The sequence below is a fragment of the Lagopus muta genome, chromosome 7, assembly GCF_023343835.1.
Source record: "Lagopus muta isolate bLagMut1 chromosome 7, bLagMut1 primary, whole genome shotgun sequence".
Taxonomy (NCBI): domain Eukaryota; kingdom Metazoa; phylum Chordata; class Aves; order Galliformes; family Phasianidae; genus Lagopus; species Lagopus muta.
In genome coordinates, this window is record NC_064439.1 from 49,567,676 (window position 1) to 49,583,459 (window position 15,784).

At 38.2% G+C, this 15,784-nt stretch overlaps 1 protein-coding gene across 3 annotated transcripts in view; it reads left to right on the plus strand.

Annotated features, from left to right (window-relative positions):
- Positions 1 to 15,784, plus strand: part of SUGCT (succinyl-CoA:glutarate-CoA transferase) — a 328,914-nt gene that overhangs the window by 277,183 nt on the left and 35,947 nt on the right. Inside the window, exon 14 of one of the 3 annotated variants that reach the window (XM_048951257.1) lies at positions 2,743 to 3,574. The exons of the other annotated variants lie outside the window; for them this stretch is intronic. Coding sequence (XP_048807214.1) covers positions 2,743 to 2,816 — 74 coding nt within the window. The 3' untranslated portion in view covers positions 2,817 to 3,574. Of the gene's footprint in view, positions 1 to 2,742; positions 3,575 to 15,784 lie in introns of those variants that run through there. 3 annotated transcript variants of the gene reach the window in all.

Below are 15,784 nucleotides of genomic sequence, written 5' to 3' on the forward strand. Positions count from 1 at the left end.
ATATTCCTTTAGAAGTATATTGATGTTGTGATATTATTCAAGAACTAAATTGTTGAATACAGGTGCATATTTTTGTCCTATAGTGAATTGCCATATACCATATATACAGTATATGCAATACCTTGAGAAATCCTTGCTTGAATCCCAGAGACCTGGCACTGTACAGCACTCACTGTGTTCTTTGGTAGAACTAATGCATCTAATTGTAGGACTATACTGATGAGACTCTTCTAGCTCCATCTCTGAGGTCATCAAAGCTCTGAGGTCAACCAAAGCTTCATCATCTTTAGTTCAAGGGATGGCCTCCAGTGACTGGAGCACTCAACTCCAGTCCAACTCCAGAAGAACAGGGGCTGTTCTGACCTTGGTAGAAGGTTGAGCCTGCACAGCAGCCCACAGGGAGCTGAGAGGCGCTAGGATCTTCACAACAGTGCATGCTGGGAGGATGAGGCAGTGAATGCTCAGACTGTATATCAGAAAACTGTTTTTCACCATGAAGGCAGGCAGACAGTGGAGCAGCTTGACCAGGGAGGTTGTGCAGGCTCTGTCCTTGGTGGTTTTCAAGGAAGTACTTTATTGCACCCGAAGCAACCTGGTCTGACCTTACACCAGAGCTAGGTTTGTGCAGGAGCTTAAACTGGAGAGACTTCTTAAGGTCTTTCAAATGTGAATTATACTCTTAACCTGTAACCAACCCCAGTATCTCCTCACTCAGTTCCACTGGATGTAGCCCTTTCCATAGAGCTTCAGAGGAGAAGAAACATATCTTTGAGAAAATCAGAGATGTAGGGTACATAAAGTACTTTTGAGAGCAAAAATTGATGGGGGGAAGTGTTTCACAGAGTACCACATTGCTGATGATTCTGGATAGCACAGAGACAGTACAGCTGAGGAACTTTGAGAAGCTTTAGTGTCAGAATTAACCTTGAACACCTTTGCTAAGGAGGAATGGACATTATTACCAAAGCATAGTAGCAACTGAGTTTGCAGCAGCCACTAAGTAATTTATTCTGAGTTGCTATGTGGAGTGTAATGGATACCAACCCATGCCAATTCTGTAGAAAAAGCTGTAGAAAAAGCTAACAGATGCAGTGCAGTCTTGCCCAAACTTTCTCCATTATAATACATGGTATCTGTTCTAGGAAACTTAAATAATAATATTATCATCTCCTGCATCTAATTATGACTTCTAAAAGTTACCAGTTGATTTTTTTATAGTCAAAAGCTGGTTTTCTGTTGTTTGGGGTTTTTTTTAATAACTTTGAAAAAAATAAATGCATTCAGCTGTACCAAAAAAAAAAAAAAAGAAAAAAAAAAAAAAAAGAAAAAATCAAACTTTGTAGAATTTACTTTATTAACTATTAGGAAAGCCTGTGAAAGGAACCTTACTTACTTCTGATCCCTTCTAGGCCTTAGTGAACTGGAGATTTGGATATAAGCCCACACTTTGGAATCATCTCTCATCAAACAGGAAATAACATAACTGTAGAAATCATGTAAAACATCAATTCCGGACAAAACAGCTATTCTTAGTTTTGATAGTGTTCATATTCTATGTTTTCCTTATCCCCATTTCCTGAGTTCCTGTTCTTTGGCCCATGATCTGCATCAAGGATGTCTTCATTGCTCTGAAAGGGCAGTCTTATACCTGGCTTTGTGATTTCCTTTTGTGTTCTTGAGATAATGTGTCTGACCCAGCCTCAGTTAGGAAAAACAGTGCAGGATTCCTCCTTGGCATAGCTTTCTTGGACTTAGTTCAAGCAATCCATGTTAATTAATCAGTCCACTCAGGAGAACTGTCCCTTTTTCCGGTCTTCTCGTGTCACTGTACATTACAAATATACTATTGAAACAGGAAAGACATTTTTTTTCAGAGATAGGCTTTTCCTGTTGTATGATTCATTAAATTGTGTCATGGTTCCATGGAGACTAATTGCCATCAATCTCTTAGAAAAATTTTTTTAAGGAATAAAACTAGGAAACAAGAAATCTTATAGGATGTCCTTATAATGCTATGGATTTTTTCCCTAACCTTGTGCAAATAATTTATCACTCTCTGTGTCTCACCTTATTAATCATTTGCAGTTTTTCAGGTCATAATTAATGGCTTTAAATACTTTGAGTTATAAGGAAATGAAGTCCGTATAAAAAATGCTGTTTCTTTGTGTATATATATATGCTTACTTTATCAGTGTAGAAAATAACTAGTTAAAAGTTATTAACAGTGGCATTTCTGTATGTTTGCTCAGCAGATATGCGTGTTAATATACATACTATGTTTTTATATATGTACTGAGGGAAGCTTCAGTAGGGCTTAGATAAGTGACAGAGAAAAGCGACTTCTGTTTGGGAGAAGTTAGCAGGAAATTAAGGAAGTCTGTACTACAATCCATCGTTTCCTGCCTCTAGGAGATCCCACCATATAGAGACAACAACCACAGCATAAAAAAAAAAAGCCCAACAATGTTTTTTTTGTTTTTTTTTTGTTTTTTTTTTTGTTCAAGAACCTCTGCTTGAACTTCTGATCCTGTCTGCTTCTCATCAGGCTGCTTTTTCATATGCATCTGTGCGCACGCGTGTGTGTGTGCACGCAATGTGCATAACTGATGTTGATTGAAAAATTTTAATTTCACTTCACTATTTATGGCACATTGGAGACCAACAGCTTCACCGGCATTACTGTTACCTCATTCACCTTTTTTAGTCATCAGTGCTGACTGTTTATGTCTTTTACATTCACAGGACTTATTTCAATTTTGAGGAACTCAGGACCGTTACAGGAACTCAGCAGACATGATATACGACAGCTCACTTAGCCATCCTCAAATACTTCAAAAATTCTTAATATATATATAAACAATATCTTCGAACTGATTGCAAAAGCAGAAAAGAGATGGTGGGAATATGTTATGGTTTTAGGATTATGATTTAGGTTTTGGATTATGTAGAAAATGTTAGTAATGTTTTTAATGTGTGATACTGTTACGTGGAGTCTTTAAGATTTCTTTTGAGCTATAACAGAATGAACAAGCCTCTTCATAGCTTTGCTCCTCTGTCACGTGTGCCCAGAGCATTTTTCTACAGTATATTTTAAAATTTGTTAAATCTGCTGTAGCCACAGAAGATTTTTGTGCCACAGATAATAATTTCAAAGTTAATTTTTCAAGGGAGGAAAGACACCTCTCTCTTACCTACTTATGGGCTGTGATTATTGGAGTGGATGTCTTTCCCACCAGGCTCAGGGTAAGCACTCATGTGCCACGCACTCGAGTCAGGCATGCTTTGTGCTTCTCAGGGATAGGTTGTCAAAGGTGTTAATGTTGTCTCATCTGGACTCTCATCTTGGCAGACCAGAGGTTTTTGAAGCCCCTTCTTAAGTTTTGCACATATGGCAACGTTGGCAAAGTTGTTTTTTTCTTGTTTCACATGTTCCTTTCCGGGATTTGATGCTGTGGTACTGGGAGATGAAATAAAAATACTTCACTGGGAGATGAGAGCATTTTCCCACTTGGTACCTAATGTAACAAAGTCAAGTGCAATTGTGATTGAGGTTTGGCTCAGTGTTGATCAGTAATAATGCTTCTACTGGATAATATTTTCTTTATATGTCCTTTGTATTGCTTTTAAGTTGAGCATAGCAGTTCCTTATGGAGAGTAATCTATCACCTTGCTGCTACATGGGAGGGAAAAAAAAGGTTGAAATGTTATCTGAATATCCAAAAGAAGCTCATTAATTTCACTTTGATGGTCACAGTCCTAGAATTTGGCTTTCTTTAAAAGTAAAAATGACTTATTTTTCTCTGTTTAAGCTCGTTTCCCACTTCTTTCCATACAAGTAACAGCAACAGGCCCTCACTCTGTAACAAGCACGACCAGGTGCTCACGGGGCTCAAGGTGTGTGATTGTAAAGATAGATCTGCATGCCTCGCGTGCATTGTAAAACAGCCAAATTACTTCAACACCCATAAATTGTGAGTATATCTTTATGATCTCTAATAATTACTGGATATGAAAAGGAATCCACTGTCAGCTAAAAAAGTTCGGTTTTATTAAATGCAAAAATATGTTTTAAACATTTAGACAATTTTGCTTAGTCCCTGGGATACGGAGTGCACTAATCCTCGTTTGTGTTTCCTCCATGTTGCTCTGACCCGGGCGCTGCTTCCCGTGAGTGGAAAGCACGCTTTGACTGAAGCTGTTTTATGTGAACCTAAACTGAAAAACTTTATGGCCAGCAGTGGCCATCAGATCACGTAGTTGGTGTTCGTGCAGAATTGGCCGTGGGATTCCATGAATTCACTTTTTGTGTGTTTGACTGCAGCGGGTCTTATCCACAAGCCCTCGAGATGGAGAATTTATCCAATATCTGTCGTTTTCTTTAAATACCTGGTCAGATTCATTATTAAAAATAAACAGCAAACTTGCCTTTTTTTTTCTTTTTTTTTTTTTCTTTTTTTTTCTCCCCCTAATCCAAAGTGCAGCAATTAGGCTTATTTGTGTCTTTCTCACATATGTGAGAGCTTTAACTACTTGTGCTCCCCCTGTGAAAGTACTTACATGACAGAAGTCACATCTGGATGACTTTTTGGCAAACAGTATTGGGTAATTTGCACATGTCTTTTAAGGTATGTTGTGTAAGCAACGTGCAGCAGCCTTGTAACTCTGTCTTTTATATTGCAGTTCTGCACATTTGCAGAAAAAAATTGAAGGTGTACAGGTGTATGGAGTAATATTTTTTGCTATCAAAGCAAAGAAGATACTGTACAAGAAAAACTAACAGAAAATGTCAGGGATAGACAGCAGATTAACTGTGTTTTCCCTGCATTTTGTACATCTGATTGAACGTAATTATATTTTCTTAATATATATTTTTTTCTGACAAAAAAAAAATCTTGTGGTTTATGTTTGTGTATTTATAGGATGGGCTGCCTTTGTTTAATTTCAGCTCTAGTTGAAATATTTCCTATCATTCCCTTAGGGGTGAGTGTGTATCTTTGTGATTATTGTTTGCTGTGATTGATAGGATCTTCATGTGCTTTCGATTCCTGAAAACTGCAAGTTTGGCAACACTGCCAGCCTACATGGTGCATTCATTCCTCTGCTGTGAGCTTACCATAGAGTATGAAGAAGCAATCTGGTTCAGACTCCATTCCTGTTTCTTCTCTCTTTGATTTGAGTTTCATAATCAGTACCTAAATTTGATTTAGTTACCTCCTGCTCCAGTCTCTGTTGAGGGTAGTGTTTCTGAGTTGTTTGTATTTGTCAGTGGTATGTGGAAAGAGATGCATTCTGGAGTGAAAAAAGTACAGTTTTGACCGTTCTTCTATGCATTTCCCTCTTGATCTCTTCATCCATTTGTGCTACTAAACAACCATGACGGTACTACCAGGTTTGTTCATATCCTTCTTTCAGATCTCTATTGCTCCTCACCAACTTGATTCACTTGTTCAGAGTCACAGAGCTCCTGCTTCAATTCCATCGATGCTTGCGGAGCATTTATAGAGATCAAACACTGCATATGAGCACAGTGATTTGATGAGTGGTGCAATTCAGCAGTGGTGACAGTGACAGTGGGTCACCCCTGCTGGTGCAGATTTTTGTGAACCCAGCATGTAAGCTGGTGAAAATGCATAGCTTGTAATGGTGACAGTGTTGAAGAGTAGTGTTTAGTAGCTAAGGATTTGCTCTATCGATAATTTCATTGTGCTTTGTGTACTGGCTCTATTTTCCATGGGGATAAATAGAAGCCATTACTTCAACCTAGCATACATGTATTTATGTGTGATAATATAGGAACATCCCACATATGTGTATTTAGCCTTTTTTTTTTAATCTGTAACCTGTAGAGAAAGGCAAATTTTACAGTTCTCTTAGTATGAACCTTGCAACTGTTCCTCTTCATCATGCTTCCCACAGGTCTTCCTTGCAGTATTCTGCCCAAAAATTAATCCCATGTTGGATCAAAATCTCATTTAAAGGGACCATTACTGCCTAAATTAGAGATATGAGGTGTGTATAAGCAGTTGAAAGAAAATTGCGTTGATCTTTTTGACTGTCATGCTGCATTTCAAGCTCTTCTATAATTTGCTTTCCAATTTAATCTTGAAAAGTGAGGCAGCATGACTATTTCCAACTCTCAACTACCATTTACATACCTGGCTAGGTAATACTAACTTGTCTTTCAGGCTATTCTTGTTCAGATACCTTTTTATCTTAATATAAATAGAAATGATATGTGTTTTTTTTTTTTTTATTTTGAGGTTTCTTATCTCTCTTTTGTAGCTGATGAAGACACAATTTATGTTAATTTGAATCCAACAACCTCTCCCAACTACTCTAAAGCTAGTTTTGCTACAAGTGTTGATCAGTTCACCTGAACTTAGAATCATAGAATCACCAAGGTTGGATCATTCAAGATCATCCAGTCCAACCATCCACCTACCAATAGTATTTCCCCACTATGTCCTTTAGTACAGCATCTAAATGTTTCTTGAATGTCTCCATGGATGATGACTCAACCACTTCCCTCAGCAGCCCATTCCAGCACCTGACCACTCTTTCAGAGAAGAATATTCCTAATATCCAACCTGAACATCCCTTGGTGCAATGTGAGGCCATTCTGTCTAGTCCGATCACTAGTTACATGGGAGAAGAGGGCAACCCACTATATCACAGTCTCCTTTCAGGTCAGAGGAATAGAAGGTCTCTCCAGAATTTCCTCTTCTCCATGCTGGAACTTCTCTGGATTACTCGAACAGTGAGAAACTCCCAAAAAGCCGGCAAATAAAACTATCTTCTCCATTCTGTTACTCTGTGTGAAAGATTTAAACCAGGACAGAACAGGTGTGAACTAGTTATTCCAAGGTCTACTGAAAACATAAGGCATTGGGTCAAGATTCTTTTAGAAAAATGTTTTTGACACCAGGTCTGTTGAGATATGAACAGTGTCTCTGGAGTAGACATAGAATCCCTGTTTCTTTGGGGGTCTGAAACTAGGCTGAATGCAGCCTAGTGTTAAAAAAGGGCATTTTGCCTTTATGAAAAGCAGATAATTTTTCTATTAAAAGATATTGACTTCTGAATGATTTTTAAAATTTGGTGCCAGTTTATTGCTTTAAATTAAAGTTGTTTCAAGACTGTGAGCGTGACAGGCCAATAAAAGTTTTAAATTGACTTTTGTGTAAGTTCTTCATGGGTTTTGAACTGGATGCAGAGATGAATGAAGTCTGAGGCTCTCAGATTAGAACATGCTTTTAAATATTCTTTGCAAGCTGTTTTTAGAAACAACACGACATAAAACCAGATGCAGTTGTGAAGAGAGGCAGTCCAATTTACAAAGAAATATGAGGCAAACAAAATTTCAAATCTGAGCATGCACAAATATAATTCCAGTTGCACAGTCCTAACTTGCAGGCATGGAAAACACAACTGCATGCACCCGTTTGCTATTCCCAGCTCAGGAACATAGACATAATTATGCAAGCTTGTATCAATTCATGGCAACTTGATGTTAAGAAATTACAAGATTAAAAGTAAAAAATAAGGTACATTGAAGTGATTTGTGCTGCATTGACTGTGAGATTTAGATTACTATGTGAGTAAATCTGTGTTGAAAACTGTTGGAGCACCCTGAATTCCCAAGTTATATCTGGGAGTTTTTTTCTTTCTCAGGGAACAAGGTAGTTACATTTTTAGTTGAGCTGAAGACTTTTCCTTTGAGCCAGGTCAAGTTCTGGCAACATCATGCAGCCATTTCTGCTTTGCTTTTCTGTCCATGCAGTCTGTTTTTCAGTATGATTTCATGTGTGCTTTGCCTCTTGGGACATAAGGCTTTGTGGAAGTGCTTAGAATGTGTCACAAAAAAATCTCTTTGCAAAGCCAATTGCTTTCTTCAGAGTTATATCAGTGGTTTGTATATTTGATCATGTGAATGCGCTCCTTACTATTTTGGATGTTCAAGCCAGGTGTTTATGTGATTAAATGAAGAGTGTGCTGTTCTGTTATTTCCTTTACATGGGAACTTGTTTGGAAATCCAGCCTTCACCACCTAACAAATAACATATTAGGGATCAGTCAGTTTGACAAAGGAGGCAAGCAATCCAGTTCTTATGTTTTTGCATTTATTCATAGTTGGGGAAATGAAGAAGGTAAAGCAGAGCATAGTTTGTCATGTTGTTAGCATATTTACTTCTGCTATCTTCCTGGTTAGCTAGATAATGTTTAGAGTTGTAATTCCTGATTTTTACCTCCAAATTTTGGTTATCAATATTCCCTGAAAATCCACTGTATGATTTAATAGTTGTTTTATTTTGAGAACGAATGTGTATTATAATAGTCTGTATCTCTGTTTCTCATTTTTGCTTGGATTTCGTGAGAGAAAAGATCGGAAAATGTTGAGATGTCCTTTTGTCATTACAGGTTCAGGTATCATGCTGTAGCTTTCACCAGCTCTGAAAGGGTGTTTTAAGAATTTGTGGATGTAGTGTAATTTCACTATAGTTGTATAGCAATTTAGATCAGAAGATAACATTTTAACCTGTCATTATTTTTCAAGTACTTCTGTACTTCTCTAGACTGTAGAGAGAACTACTCAGTAAGGGGAGAAACAAAAGAAGAAAGTGAAGGAATAGATCAGAGGCATCAGTCCATTTGGTAGAAAACCCTTGGTGTCTTGAAATGAAGCGACCACCTTTTAAGAATCGTTACTCTGTCCTATGTCTGACAAAATGTTGGCTAGTGTGGAAATACCTTGGAAATTTCCTTCAGTAGATCTTAAGGAAGCAAGCAATACCATGTTTACTGCTTCAATATGACTTTTGGATTCAAACTGTTAATCCATTGTTAAAAGTGTACGCAGCCAACCCTGCAGGACACATACAGCCATGGACAGCTAGTAATGTGGCCCCATCTGACTCATGGAAACCAACATTGTGCTGGACACATCCTCTAATGAAATATAGATTTTACCCTTATAACATAATTATATCTTGCACCTGTGTAATTCTGCATGAAAGTATATTATATATCATTATAGAAAATAACAGTTTTGAAACCTATGGAGGTCATTTGCTGTGAGTGAAAAATTAGGCAATACCATTGCGTAAGATTTACCAAGGAGGATTTAACAGTTTCACCCTTTGAAATATCTAGTATATAATGGCACTGTTAATATGTGAAAAGAAAGCTAAGCCCAGGTAATCTCACACTATTCCTTTTTAGAATCTGTTTATCCTTGAGTAGTATTTATTTTGAATTACAATCAGCTGTGGTATGAAAGACAGGAAAAAAACATTATTTATTTATTCTTAAGCAAGATTTCAGATACTGGGGACCATCAGGGAATTTGTGTGCTCTGATGACTTGCGGAAATTATCTTGTTGAAGAATGTTGTGGATAATTTTCAAATTAAAGATGAATTAAACAAATTCATCTTTAGCTGTCTTATTTAAAACAAAGCATGAAATCCTCTGCAAAAGTTCTGTGTTCCTTTGGAAGACTTAGATTCTGTTTTCAGGAGTTTTGTTCTAAATTTAACTTGTTAGAAGAGATAATTGGAAATCAATTAAAGTGTATCATATGTTATGGAACCTAATACATGCAAGACAATGTAAGCATATCAATTCATGGTACATTTTACAGTACATTTTCTGCTAACTGTAAAAAGGTGGTAAAGAGATCCAGTTTTGGAGGTTATTTAAAAAGAGATAAGATCAAAAACAATACCATAATTTAATAAATTCCCCTCTCTTCTAGTACTTCATGTCTCTACCTGAAGAGTCTTCAGTGGATCAAATTCTACTTCTATATTTGAGTCTAATTATTACCACCCCTTATGCCACATAAAGAAATAAATCCTACTCCCATTGATGAGTGCATTTGTACTATTACTCTGGGGAGGAAGAACTGTATACTGTTTTAACAATCATACTGGCATAATAGCTAATTTCCACTTCACTGCTGCTTTTAGCTACTGAACTAGTAATTCCTGTGGGCCAACAACACTGATCTAGGCAGGAATGCAATCATACTTATTTCAGAGGTCATTTCTAGGTGCAGATGTAATTGGTGTGCAACTCACACAACCTTTGAAAGACTTATGACCTTAGGTTATATGCTATCTTCTTCCACAAGTCTTATATTTCCAATCTTTCCTAAATACTGCAACAGTGGAATGTAATGACTGAGGCATGCTGACAGAGAAAACTATTTTGTCCTGAACTTCAAGACATAATGGACATACAGGTCATTCACTGTTGGTGTTCTCCCACTGGTAACATTCAGCCTGCAATAAAATACAGGATGATTGAATAGTTGCACATCTATGTAGATTTAAGAGAGCTGTGTAATAGGAAAAAAGGCAAATTATTAAGACAGTGTACATTTGCCAAAGCACAGCATTGACCACTTACCACACAGCATGAAATTTTATTTTCCAATGCTATTGCATCTATTTGGCAAAAATGATAAAGTATATTCAGCTAGTTCTTCTTTCCTCTATACTTCTGATTTATAGGTTCAAAGGATGGTTATAAGACATACGTTGTGTACCATGGTTATGTTATACTCACCGTGCTGAGGGTTGTTGTGTGTGTGTGTGTGTGTGTGTGTGTGTGTTTGTGTGTGTGTAAAGAAGCAAAATCACTACTTTTTAAAATTACTACTTTTTTGTTCCATATTTTGTTTCGTATTATTTGTGTATTACAGCTTGCTCCTACCTCCACCCAGGCTTCTCTGGCACACACTTTTTCAGTTTGTCCCAGGCATCAGTAATGAGGGCACATGCTTTTCACATATTTATACTCTAAAGGAGATTCTTGGCATAGGAAGTGCTCAGAGTGCCATGTACGCTTTGGATCAGGTGAAATTAATTTAACATGATGGGATATAATCCATCCACCTCACTACCGAGAGTTGCTTCTTTTTTTATTCACTGTAATTCTGAAATATCTTCATTTATGTCATTCTTATATCTCATGTCAACCTGTCTGTCCACTCAGCTCCTCCCAGAATGATTTCCTAGCAAGGGAGATTTTCTTACTGGCTTTGATGCTGTATATTCCTTCTGGCTTTAGTGTTCTGGGCATATACCACAGCCCACATCAGATGGATATCTGATAAGAGGAAGGCTTTGGTGAAACCTCTGTTGTATGCCGGTTCTCTGACACTCTGGAAATGGCACTCTGAACTATGAAAACATCCAGTCCGGGCTGGTTCATAGAAACAAAAACCATTATTCTTTCCCCTACAGTCATAATGTGTCCAAGACCAGCAGAGGTTAAGAAACTGGGTTTGTTTGGCAGATGGTTCTTGTTATTCTGCCAATTAAGTCAACAATAGGTATTCATAATCCTAGGGAAGCTTGGAGGTCATAGAAATTACAGAGTGTACAGAATAGCTCATGCACAAATAGCTGAAAAAGAAAGCGATCTTTTGGGGATTTTTTCCCGTCCTTTTATTCTGCTTGTCCTAGAGGCTGTCACCAGTCAGTAACATTGTTCATTGAGTTTTCCCATCGTTCTGGCTGCAGTGCTTAAGGTCCTGAATAGCACAGACTGTGTCTCATTGTTGCAGTGATGTTCTTCTGCAGTTTGTTTTATGCTCTGCTTTCAGTGCTTTGTATAAGTATGAAAATATTTTTTCTTGGCAACTAGTTTGAAATAGTGGTTGGAGTGCTTGTGATATTCAGAGAGAATGGGCAGCCTCTGTGGAATAAAGAGCAACTGCTGTGGAGCGGCACATAGCGTAATGCAGGCTTTTGTTGCCTCGCCAGTGTTGCATGTATGAGCTGGAGCAATTCATTAGATGCTGACTTTCTGGCCTTCTCCAGTATATCCTTGCTGAGCAAGGCATGGAGCTGGTCAAGAGAAACACTGATCTCAGGAGGAAAAAGAGAGCTGGGGGAATCATCAGTACTGCTGATGTGTAGTGTGAGAGTGTGTACTTGTAGCTGGGATATTAATTGCAGTTAAAGGATATCTGCTGGTAATTCAGTACAGTGCATTGGACTTCACAAATAGGAGGTGCTCTCACTTATTATCCCTTCTACTGTAAAGAACACTACAACAGAACAACAACTGGTACAACAGTCAATTGGGTGAGACCAGCATCAAGAATAAAGCATAGCTTCAGGACAGCTAAGGGTAGAAAACAAGTGCTCGTGGGGCCATAAGAAGCCATACGCAGTTGTGTAACTTGTTTAGAAACCTGAATTTGTATACAAAAAAAAAAAAAAAAAAAAAAATCCTTACACAGGCATAACAGCACTAATATGTACTCAATAAAACATTGATTGGAAAGAGTGAAAATGAGAAAGCTGTGATAAATCTTTATTGTCACTTCTGGTGAAAAGCAAAAGTAAATGAGATGTTCTTTGTCCCAGTAGAACCTAAAATACTGTAACATCTGATAGAAGGATTTAAATACACTGTGACCCCAGAAAGAATGTGGCTGTGTTCTCATCCCAACCCAAGAAACAAAAAGGAGAGTAGGTGCCTTGCCTGGCAGCTGTATGCTCTGGCATCTATATGTACTTTTAGAGATATAAAACACTGCTTAATGAGAGACAGAAAAATATATAGGCAAATGATTTCAGCATAGAGGAGGAGCTGCTGAAAGAAACATATTTAAGCCTTGAGAAATTTCTCAAAACGGCAGGGGTATCTTTTATGAAATAAACAGTTCAGAAGACAGAAAGAAAATGTCTGGCTCCTAGGAAAATGTGCAGAAAACAGAGTGTAAGCAACACATAGCCCACTCGTGTTGCAGCTATCACATGAAACAACAAAAAATGCAGTAATAGAGATGGAGAAGACAAAGAGTACAGTTAAAAGAAAGATGTCTCCTGGCTTCCTCACGTAGATTCAGAGGAAGTCATTGTACCATGGAAGACAGATGCCAGCCACTCTGTTTATTTTTGGAACTACACTATCAGGTCTTCATCTGGGTTGGATGGTGAGGATGTATTGCAGTCTAATCCTACCAAGCTGGTTATTGGTCACATTCATGTGTAGGAGTAGAGTGAGATATTCGTGATGCATGTGTGAATATTTCAAGTTGAAGAGAAAGTCCAGCCTGTAAAGAATCCTGAAAAATCGAGTTAACACATGCAGGAGCCTCATGTGCTGAACATGAGATAGGAGAGAGAATGGTCACCGTGGTCTTTCTCAAGTATTTTCAGAAAATCTAAGGTCATAATTGAAGGAACCTACCACACAGAAGTGAAGTCAGAAGTAAGCCCCATTATGCATTCAGTGAGAAGGGTGAAATTCAGGGGTTTGCTATAGTGGAACTATGACATAAAGTTGACAAACTTACTAAGAAAAGACATCATTGTATCTATTAGATCTTCAGAGAATTACTCAGATGCCTAATTAATGCTGAGGAAAATTTGGAGTAAATGGAGGATCTTCATTTAGCCAAACCACTATCTTTGTAAAGCAGTTGCTGCTTATCACCACCAATGTAGATTGTACTGTCTAATCTATCATCTGTTTAACAGTTTGTGATGCTGAAATTGAGTTTTACTATGAATAAATGAGTCCTTGAGCAGTATGACAACACTGACCACGCTTTTTGTAAGATAATCACCTGGTCTGCATGTTCATAACGGAGTCTGGAAGGAATACTTGGACAGGCATCTAATGACAGAGTTATTAAAAATGAAGGATATGACAAAAAGAGAGCCAATGTCACTATGTCAAAAGCAGAATATGAGATTGAAAGTAGACACACAGAACAAAAAAACCCACAAAACTGTGTTTTTCTCTGTTAGCTGATATCTTCAGAGTCTGAAAAACACTCAAAATAAAAGGAGTCCAATCATTTTAGAGACGGTGGATTTCTAGAATAGAGACCTTTAAAGCTGTTGGGAAAACCAAAAAGCAGAGATAGTTCCTTCTCTGTAAGGCAGCTAAAGCACCACTGTTTTGTTCTGAAGGAGACTGAGAACAGTAGTAATGCAGATCAAGCAGCATGGAATATTCATTTGAAGATGAGATATATAAAGGAAAAAACAAAGCAGTTCTTTTTGAAATGCAGTTCCAACAGTTTACCTTTTGGCTCCTGATAGCAACGCTATCAACTTTGTTCTCTCAGACTCCACCTGAATGTGTTCCAGGGAATTCACTAGCTATGAAGATGCACAAAAGAGGCCATATCTTCCAGAATATGATAAACATGGCTTTATTGAAACAAAGACTGCATCTGCCATGGTAGGCTTCAAGCATTCCTTTGAAGAGCAGGCAATAAATAAGTAAATAGTGGAATTCTATACCAACCAAGGCAGTCTGAAGGAGCAATTGCCACAGAAAGATGTTCCATTTTACCCTCTCAGGGATGAGCTGTAAACACAAGGTAAGATTTTGGATTTTGTCTAAAGAGGACTAAGCAACAGTCCTGGAAGTTTTCAAAGGAGATAGAAATACAAATGTATATGATATGATGGAAATGCTTATAGAAATATGCATGAAATGAGACAGGTGGTTTGTTAGAACAGATGTGAGCAGTAAACAATTTGAGGCACTTAGATTTCTGACTGACAGTGGGGGACTGACCAGCTTCATGAAAGGCTAGGTGTGGTAAAAATGCCAAGTGGGAAAAAAAAAGCGAAAAAGAGTAAAACCTGTTCTGATGTTCAGACAAGGCTGGCTGGAGAACATTCAAGCAAAGACTGTGAAGGGAATTGTGGTACATCTAAGAGCATACTTTGCAAGGTCTGGACTGCAAGACAATGTCTGAAAACTAAACATGCCTGGCAGTATGTTTCAAACAATTTAGCACAAAATAGGCCACGTTAGCTCTAAGAACATCAGAATAGTACATTTGGCAATGAAGAGCTCGCAAAGTGGAAACAATAGACCATGCAATGAATTAGTGAAGACTGATGAAAGCAGTCAAGCACTCGATGCCCTTTAGTGACCGTGTCTTGCCCAGATATCAAAAATTTACTTGCAACAACAACAAAAACTAAAAACTAGGGGTAGTAGCAGAGGGTAACCTGTTTAAACAAGTCTCACAGAAAAACAGAAAAAATAAAAGCTCATCTCTACAGGCACTTCAAATTTGTTTTTACTCTCACACTTGTACCCATTGCAACATCGGAATAACCCCAAACATGAGAAATGCTTTTCCATTCTGCTGTGCAAGCTTGGGCCCAGGAGATCAGATACGGCCTCCTTGCGGGAAGGTGACTGACCTGGCAGGATTTCTTTGTTGCTTCTCTGTGCTCCTTCTGGCAGAAAAAAATGTGGTATGTGCTTTGTGTGGGTTAAGTAAAATTTCATGTTCAGGACACTACTCTGGAGAAACAAGCATTTCATTAGGCAGCTGCCCAGAAGCAACTTAATATGGAAAAGCGAGAAAGCTTGAGAGACTTTAGAGTCTCTAAATAGGGTTTTCCTTGCTGTTTCACACAGTTCCATTTGTGCAGAGACAGGCTTTCATGAAATGTCAGGCTACATTTTACCTCACATACATTGCTGAGGCCGAGAAGTTTACTGTGGCTGAAATCCCTCCTGCAGAGAAAGGATACCATCCTTGCAAACCTTGCTAGCCGGTAGTTTCATCACTTCCAGCCACTTCAGGATGGAAACTTTTTGTCCAACTCTCAACATGGGATGACTGCTAGTCTGCTCAACTTTGTATTGGCCTCACTTTCTCCCTACATTTAACAGTGGTTATGGATACCTTTGGATACATCATGGAGCTTGCGTTCTGAGCCCTGTCAGCACGATGGTTCAGCTTGCCTGCAGCTCAGGGCGATTGGCCCCACTCCCCACACCTGTCC